General features: G+C 46.4%; 1 protein-coding gene across 1 annotated transcript; it reads left to right on the forward strand.

Annotated features, from left to right (window-relative positions):
* The first annotated feature begins 2,087 nt into the window (after positions 1-2,087).
* Positions 2,088-9,266, forward strand: LOC147085096 (NACHT, LRR and PYD domains-containing protein 3-like). Its single transcript, XM_085979432.1, has 2 exons — positions 2,088-2,219; positions 7,536-9,266. Exons 1-2 carry the CDS (start codon positions 2,109-2,111, stop codon positions 9,264-9,266), a joined length of 1,842 nt encoding a protein of 613 aa, XP_085835558.1. The 5' UTR covers positions 2,088-2,108.
* Positions 9,267-9,598: the final 332 nt, after the last annotated feature.

A 9,598-nucleotide genomic window follows, 5' to 3' on the forward strand; every position in this document is an offset into this window, starting at 1 on the left:
ATCCAACCTTGAGCTGAAATCCCTGCACCATATACCCGCCATCACAAAGATCCCCTACTTCTATCCCCGTAACATTGCCCGCCCCTGCCTCGGCCCATCGCTAAACCCGACTGTCCCAATGCTCCCCTGGCCTGCCTCGCTCCTTGCACCCTCTCTAATGTTCAGCAACTCCTAAATGCTGCTGCCAGCAACCTGCCCAGGTGTCATTCAGATATCACTCGTGTGCTCACACAACTTTCATGGCTCTCGCTCCTGGAATGCCTTCAGTTTAGAATTCCCATTCTTCTCTTTAAATAACATTAGGACCTCGACCCTTCCTATCTCTGTAACCCACTGCAGCCCTACAACCTCCCGTGCAAATGGAATTCTCCGTTGCTCTGACTCTGGCCTCTTGTGCACCCAATCCTTCACACCACCACTGGTGGCTGAGCGTTCAATTGTCTCAGGCCCCACGCTCAGGAATTCACTCCATCAACCCCTCTGCCTCTCCACCTTTCTCTACTCCTTAAACCTTACCTTTCCTCCAGCTTCTGGCCACCTCTGCTATTTTATCCTGCCATGTCTCGGGTTCATTGTCTGATTCCGCCTCTCTGAAACACCCTGGGACTAGTTTCTACCTTAAAAGCCCTATAAAAATGTAAGTTGGTGATTGAAGCCGTGACTATCCATTGGTGGACACGTGCTCCCAGTTACTGGGGTTTCATACCGGCAGCGATTGTGCAAGAAATTAAGGGCTAAAAATTCGGTATCGCCGCGCCAGGTCTTTAGTGCCTGAAATTTTGCGCTCGCCCGGATTCCCGTAGCACCTGCCTGAAATTCAGTTGCACCACCCCAAGACAGAGGCGGGCGCTATTGCAGGGTTTGGCCGCCTCGTTTGGGGCGATGAAAGTCAGTTTCAGGTGACCAGCTGCCGCTGCGGCACCCAATGCGGTGCGGCAGGCTGGGGTACTGCAGGCCTCCTCCTTCTCTTAAGGAGGAGCTGCCTGCAGCCGTGAGATCGCCGCTGGATTCCCCCGGAAAATGAGCCCGGCACCACGGAGAAGTGCCGGGCTCACGGGTTTCAGACACCAATGCGGGTGGGTGGTGCAGGAGTCCGTGGAGGGAGGTGCGGCCAGGCGGCCGCCGGGAAAGCGGCCGGCCGCCCCTCCACCTTTATGCGCCGGCCTCTCGGAGCTGCAAGACTCCATTTTTCAAACGCTGTTTGCGGCCGCTACGGGCGAGGTGGTCGCAACTGAATTTGGCCATCGGCACGGAATAGGATTGGAACCGGGGTGCTGCGCACACCGATGACGTCATCGGTGCCGGCGCAGCGCTACCGGCTAATGCCGATGTTAGGGACCAACTGAATTTTGGGCGCTAAAAAACTTCAGGCGCAAACCACTCTATAGCCAATAAGTGGGTGCAAACGCGACTGAATTTCTAGGACTAAGTGTCTGTCATTTCAATTGCTGAAGAAGCATGCTATTGGAGTGACTGGATTTGTCATCATTATTATTGTTATTATTGGTCGATTCTGCTGACCAATATACCAAGAGTGGTTGTTTTGATTAGTCGGTGTAATTTCTCAGGCAGTTTTCTAGCGGCTTCCCTCACTTCCGTGTCATCCCTTCCCTACCACTGGAGCTCTGATTCGCTGTGTTTTATTTCTAAGTAAATAACAAAGTGTGACAGCAGGAAGTAAGTATGAGAAGCAAGTGTATCCTATTGTCAATCAGGAATCTGATGTCATGTTGGACACTGAGGGAGAGAGAGAACTAATCCCATTAAACCTATTGCTGATACTCAGTGATTCCTCACTCTCCTAGAACAAGATTTCTGATTTCTTTTTTCCTTCTATCTTATTTATTTCCCGTGAATGAGTGAATCAAGATGTTTACAGAAAATTCAGCCCATGTTCAGAGTGGACCAGTACCCGTCCCAGTGATTACTTTCTGTGCTCAAAACAATGGGGAGATCCCATCACTGTGTAGATCCTTTCCTTCTCGTTAACAGTATTCATCTTCCACTCCGCTCCTCAATACATTCATTATTATTCTTTACAGAAAATCACTCAGCTCACAGAGAAGGGAAACCGGGTCGACAGTTCCAAACTTCTCCTAAATCTGGTGATGGAGAAAGGCTCTGGGGCCCGAAGGGTGATGTGGGAATCCTTTGTGAAAATGCGCCACAGATTACCAAAGCTGAACAATATACTGAAAGAAATAGAGGAACATGGTACGGTAAAATCACACATGGAATGCAAATTCAGATTCAAACACTGCAGAGTTTACTATAATATCACACAGATCTGATTTCATGAAAGTTCATTGATTTCAACAGGTTGTGACACATTTGTTTACATGAACATTGCACAAGATTTATCCGAAGTACCCAGTCACCTGAAAGGTAAGTGAGAAAAGGGAAATTTCAATGTTTATTTCACATGAGAATCAGAATGTTTGACTGTATCCGTTTGTGAGAGGTTGTCAGAATCTGGCAGTCAGAGGAACAAAGGCTGGAGATACAGCATTAAACATCATTTGGATTCGTGATTAATCCACAAAAGATCTGCATAGGTTCAATTTATATTTAACACCGATTTTGGAATTATTGGCAAATTTACAGGTCTTCTATTCTCCAGTTAATCCAACTGCACATTGCAAACACGTGACAGGATCCTCATACACTGTGAAACCCCATACACACCTGGCAGGATCCTGATACACTGAAACCCCATACACACCTGGCAGGATCCTGATACACTGTGAAACCCCATACACACCTGGCAGGATCCTGATACACTGTGAAGCCACATACACACCTGGCAGGATCCTGATACACTGTGAAACCCCATCCACACCTGGCAGGATCCTGATACACTGTGAAACCCCATACACACCTCAAGGATCCTGATACACTGTGAAACTCCATACACACCTGGCAGGATCCTGATACACTGTGAAACCCCATACACACCTGGCAGAATTCTGATACACTGTGAAACCCCATACACACCTGGCAGGATCCTGATACACTGTGAAACCCCATACTCACCTGGCAGGACCCTGATTCACTGTGAAACCCCATACACAGTTGGCAGGACCCTGATTCACTGTGAAACCCCATACACACCTGGCAGGATCCTGTTATAATGTGAAACCACATACACACCTGGCAGGATCCTGATACACTGTGAAACCCCATACACACCTGGCAGGATCCTGGTACACTGTGAAACCCCATACACACCTGGCAGGATCCTGATACACTGTGAAAATCCATAAACATCTGGCAGGATCCTGAAACACTGTGAAACGCCATACACATCTGTCAGGATCCTGATAAACTGTGAAAACCCATAAACACCTGGCAGGATCATTATACACTGCGAATCAACATACATACCTGGCAGGATCCTGGTAACTGTGAAATCCCATACAAACCAGGCAGGTTCACGAAACAGCATCAAAGGTGCGTTGACAGTTGCCCACAAAGATTTGACCGTCTTTAGACTTGCTGCCACGAGTTGTATTTTCCAGTGTAGTGCCCTCTACAGGGTATCTGTGGACTGTGAGCAGGGGAAGAAACAGCGCGGCTCTTCAGCCAGTCACAGGGAAGGATCCTCACTGAGACACAGATTCCAAACCAGGAATCATAAAACAGGAAATATAAATTACATTTATATCAAGTAGAGCAAATGAAATAAAGTTTGAGCAATGTACATGGGATTAAGGAAGCGAGATAAAGGAGACAAGCAGAAAATGTAAATATGCACATATTAAATCTGCAACATTAATTTTCATCTGTTGGTGTGACACTCCACACATATATATTAATTTTTTTCAGGGCCAGAGAGATTGTTCAGCAGTAATTATCACTTATTAGGCCGTTAGAAATCTCACTTAATCCTGTATGCCCTAGCCCTAACTCTTTCAGCCGTCTTCAGTGTGGAATTAATGGGTAAGTACCCCAAGTTTACGCCGTTGCAGTGATTTCAATGCCGACTATCGGCGAGGACTGCAACAGCGCCTCTTCTGGGAGAGGAGGGTATCTCTGACAGCAACTACTGGATTTCCGTGTTTAACCACACATGTGATACACAAGAAGTTGCTGTCAATTTTATCCAGTAATAACGGCGAGCGCTGACAGTCTCCCCATTATTATTACAGCAAAATCCAGGCCAATGTTCAAGCTGATTAGCTTATTAAGTAGCTTCGCAATTGCAGTGAAAGAGCGAACATTATTCTACTCAAAGAATAGTCCTTCAATTCCCGAGTCTTTTTCGACCCAATGTAATGACTAACGGAAATATGTTAGTTCCCAAACCTGCAGTATAGGAAACTAAGACCAACATTAAACAACAGAGTATGATTATTGGTAGAACATTTCAAATGAACTGTCAATGTTTTCTGCACTAACATTACACTGAGTGAAGTGGGCTATAGTTCTATTTCTGTTTCTAATCAGTGATATGACAGGATTGTTATAAAACACATTCAATAAACCTATGTAGAAAACTGCTGAAAAAATGATCGCAATTTCTGATAAACAATGGCCCTGAATTTCCGATCGGAGGCTTCCTGCCTGCGGATGCCTCAGATCGGAAAAAATCTATGAACCTAACTGTTGGTTGCATAGACCCCGAGGCTGGGCCTCTCCGGGTCCGCGCTGGGCCTCTCCGGGTCTGCGCCGGGTCCGCGCTGGGCCTCTCTGGGTCCACGCTGGTAGAGGCCCCCGTATCCCAGGGGCGCATGTGGTTCGCACACCACTGGGATCACGTGGGCTAGGTGAACAAATTAAAGAACGGGATCCCCCTTCATACTTTTGACAGGTCTGTACACACAGAATTGTGTCAGAGTTATACAGCACAGAAAGAGGCCCATCGTGTCTGTGCTGGCCGTCAAACCCTGTCTATTCTAATCCCATTGTCCAGCACTTGGACTGTAGCCTTGTATGCTATGGCATTAGCAAATTTAATTTTTCTATTTTTCAACATTCTTAAGCTGATAAAAGCAGGCCTTACACCTGCTTTTACCAGGCATAGGTATTCCATGGCCTTTCAGCGGGCGGAAGTTGTGCAAAAAGCGCATCTCTCCACCCGCAGAGGCAATTTTCCTGGGCAGGCGGACCTTGACAGATCGCCAGTGCCGGTTTTCAGCACATGCGCTTCTATTGCCTGAAACCGACACTTGCGAGATGCCTATGGGTGCGTACACACCTCGTAAACAACCGTAGGGGTCGTAAAATCCGGCCCATTATAACAGGAGAACGATTAGGTGCAGAAAATGTGTATTTGAACCAAAATAAGCCTGTCCCTGTTATAGAGATGACCCACTTACCCCTCCTCCCTGTGTATCTACACAAACTCATTCAATTGTCCCTACCCCGTCTAACGTGGCCCACCCGATGAATTACACTATGGGTGACAAAAATACCCTGAGTTACCCTCTTACTTTCAATTCACTCCGTTGTTAATTATTTTGCTAATTGTGAGCCTGCTTCCTGCATTCATTTTGTGAAATCCATTAAAGCATTTCAATACCGAAGTCTCCTGACCAAACAAAACTCATCAAACCCAGTAACCCTTCTTACAGCCTAAACTCTGAATACTTTCAATCACCTTTCTCAGTGCACACAATACATTGGATAACCTGCACAATTTATGAAACAATAGCAATCTACCTGCGGCCGATTCACAGTCGGTCCCTCTCTCAGTCACACAATACCTCAGATAACCTGCCCAAACCCTGAGACATTTGCAGTGAACCTTTTGTTAAGGGAGGGAAATGATAAGGGTGCTAATTCCTGAGCTCAGCGTCCTGGCAGCTGGAGCACAGCCGGCAATGATGGAACAATGTAAACCTGGTATGTGAAAGGGGCATGAATTGCAGGCGCACAGTTACCTCGGTGGATTGTGTGGCTGGAGGAGGTTACAGAGATAACGAGGGGGCTAGGACATGGAGGAATTCGAAAATAAGAATGAGAATGTTTAAGTCCAGACGTTGCCTGACCAGGAGCCAATGTAGCCCATGGGTAATGGGTAAACAGGATTTATGCGAATTCGGATATGGGCAGCAGAGTTTCAAATGAGCTTATTTATGGAGGGTGTAAGGTGGGAGGCCAGCCAGGAGACAGAATCACAGAAATCACAGAATCACAGAAACCCCACAGTGCAGATAGAGGCCGTTTCGGCCCATCGAGCCTCCACCGACACATATCCCACCCAATTCCCCGCAACCCCTACACCAACACATATCCCACCCTATCCCCGTAACCCCACGTATTTACTCCCCCTAACACTAAGGGTCAATTTATCATAGCCAATCAACCTAACCCGCACATCTTTGGACTGTGGGAGGAAACCGGAGCACCGGGAGAAAACCCACGCAAACACGGGGAGAATCTGCAAACTCCACACAGACAGTCGCCCGAGGCCGGATTCGAACCCGGGTCCCTGGCGCTGTGAGGCAACAGTGCTAACCACTATTGGACCATTGGAATAGTCGAGTCCGGAAGTAACGAGGAGCATGGATGAGTGCTGCAGCAGCAGCTGAGCAGAGGCAAGGGTGGAGATTGAGGATATGGCAGAGGTGGAAGTAGGCAAACTTTGTGATGGTGAGGATATGGGGTCGGAAGCTCAGTTAATGGTTCAATAGAATGCCGAGTGGAACATCCATCCATTCACAGTCTGTCCCATTCCCAATTCACACAATGCCCCAGATAACCTGCCCAAGGACTGATACAATAACAGTGGGACACTTGACCATTCACAGTCTGTGCCATTCGCAATTCACACAGTGCCCCAGATAACCTGCCCAAGGTCTGATGCAATAACAGTGGGCACTTGACTATTCACAGTCTGTCCCACTCCCAATTCACACAATTGCCCAGATAACCTGCCCAAGGTCTGATGCAATAACAGTGGGCACTTGACCATTCACAGTCTTTCCCACTCCCAATTCACACAATACCACAGATAATCTGCCCAAGGTCTGATACAATAACTGTGGGACATCCATCTATTCAGTCTGTCCCATTCCCAATTCAAACAATGCCCTAGATAACCTGCCCAATGACTGATACAGTAACAGTGGGACACTTGACCATTCATAGTCTGTCCCACTCCCAATTCACACAATGCCCCAGATAACCTGCCCAAGGTCTGATACAGTAACAGTTGGACACTTGACCATTCACAGTCTGTCTCTCTCCCAATTCACACAATGCCCCAGATAGCCTGCCCAAGGTCTGGTACAGTAAAAGTGGTACAGTTGACCGTCCATATCCCAGTGATATCCTGTGCCCTATTTCCCAGTAAATATTAGAATCACGTGAGGATTTGAAACAGTTCTCAGCGACTAACTGAGTTTTAATTTCTACACGCACCTCTATCGAAATTGCCAATTAAATCTTGCGTTATTTTACTTAATAGTGAAATGGTATTGAAAATTTATTTTTATGTCAATACAAATAATACTGAGAACCATTTTATGTCTGTTCTAATCGGAGATGTTCAGCAGAAGCACAAGGAAACACTCCGGGTACAAACTGAAAAACTGAGAGTGAACACTATCCTAATAAGGGAGAAGGTTAAGATATTCCAGCTGGTTGATCGATACGCTGAGCTAACGGTAATTTCTACTGTTCGAGATCGGACACTTGTAGAACATGAACTGCTGGCAAGAGGCCGAGACCATGAAGAGTGGAGAGAGAAACACCTCCGGGGAGTGCTGGAAAAAATCCGAACTGATCAATTGTTCCAGAGCTGTTTTTCTCAGAGTGGAGGTTTGTTTCCGAATATCAAGGGTAACGTCCAGCGATCCAAGTCTGCGAGTTCAGCAGCAGTGAGCGGAGTCCCGGGAATTGGAAAAACAACAATGGTACAAAAGATTGTCCATGACTGGGCCACTGGGAAAATATACCCACACTTTCAATTTGTTTTCAGTTTTAAATTCCGGGATTTGAACGCTATTAACTGTAGAATAAATCTGAGGAATTTGATACTGGATCTGTATCCTTACTTTGGGAATATTCTGGGAGAGCTCTGGAAGAATCCAAAGGGATTGCTGTTTATATTCGATGGTTTGGATGAATTCAAGGACAGGATCGATTTTGCTGACAATCGGAGAAATACAGAACCTCAGCACAGGTGCACAGATCCTGAAGACTGGTGTGAAGTGTCTGACATTGTGTACAGTTTAATACAGCACAAGCTGCTCCCAGGATGTTCAGTGCTAGTGACCAGCCGCCCCACTGCATTACATTTATTGGAAATGGCTGAGATCGGTGTCTGGGCTGAAATCCTGGGATTTGTTGGTGAAGAACGGAAGGAATATTTCAACAAGTTTTTTGAAGATCATATGGTGGCAGCAGCTGTTTTTAAACACGTGGAGGAGAACGAGATCCTGTACACCATGTGCTACAACCCTTCCTACTGCTGGATCCTCGGTCTGTCACTGGGCCCCTTCTTTACACAAAGAGACAGGAATCAGAAGCAAGTTCCCAAGACAATCACCCAACTATATTCCTACTATATTTACAACATTCTTAAAAACCATGGCCGAGAGATTGAAAGCTCCCGTGATGTGTTACTGAAGATTGGTGAGATGGCCTTCACAGGAGTCTCCGAGAAGAAGATTGTGTTTGGAAATGGAGATTTGATCAAGTACAATCTACAACCTTCCCAGTTCCTGTCTGGGTTCATGATGGAACTTTTGGAGAGAGATGAATCTGCCCAGAGCGCGGTGTACACATTCCCGCACCTCACCATCCAAGAGTTTGTAGCCGCACTCGCACAATTCCTGACTCCAGATCCCGGGGACATCCTGAAACTCCTCAGAGAAGCCCACAGCAAGGAAGATGGGCGATTTGAGATATTTCTCCATTTTGTTGCTGGTCTCTCCTCCCCACAGGCAGCTCGGCCCCTGGAGGAGTTTCTGGGTCCATTTCTTCATCAAACCACCTGCCGAGTGATTGATTGGGTGAAGGAGAAGATTGAAGGACAGATTGGAAACACAACGAGTGAAACTGGTAAAGGGAAACTCCTGAATATATTCCACTACCTGTTTGAGTCTCAGAATAAAGCACTGGCTCAGACCACAGTGGGATCTGTGAAAACACTTACATTTAGTGGATTGCCATTGACTCCGATTGACTGTGCAGTCCTGTCTCATGTCATTGGACTCTGTGATACGATAAAAGAACTCGGTCTAGAGAACTGCAACATTCTGTGTGAAGGACTCCAGCGGCTGGGCCCCGTGCTGCACAAATGCCGGGTGTTGAGGTAACAGTTTATTTGTCTCTAACTGTTGGGTGAATTGTAGAACAGTCAGGCATTGTGTTGCTGCTCCGTAATGTAGGGAAACAAACAGTTCAGTTAAACCAGAGAGAAGCGGATTCAACACAAATATGACCAATAATAAGAGGATCGGTCAGTAATTCCCTAAGGACTGGAGAATCTAAAATGGATCCTTGTGAACAAGTAGGGATCAGCAGATACAGGTCACTGAGAGTCTGATAATTTAATTACAATAAATAATACTTAATAAGGCTGGACAGCGGAATGTAAACATAAAATATAAACAGTCAGTAAAGATAAAATTAATTTTAAATGTTTTCC

Source organism: Somniosus microcephalus, unplaced genomic scaffold (genome assembly GCF_052327205.1).
Source record: "Somniosus microcephalus isolate GS21.2 unplaced genomic scaffold, FLI_Smic_1.0 unresolved_chr9, whole genome shotgun sequence".
Lineage (NCBI taxonomy): Eukaryota > Metazoa > Chordata > Chondrichthyes > Squaliformes > Somniosidae > Somniosus > Somniosus microcephalus.

Excerpts from the sequence above, each read along its gene's own strand:
- LOC147085096 (XM_085979432.1), top strand. The coding sequence starts at position 2,109 with ATGGAGAAAGGCTCTGGGGCCCGAAGGGTGATGTGGGAATCCTTTGTG. Across the intron at positions 2,220-7,535 it reads AAATAGAGGAACATGGTACG|CTGAGAGTGAACACTATCCT; the intron begins GTAAAATCACAC and ends CAAACTGAAAAA.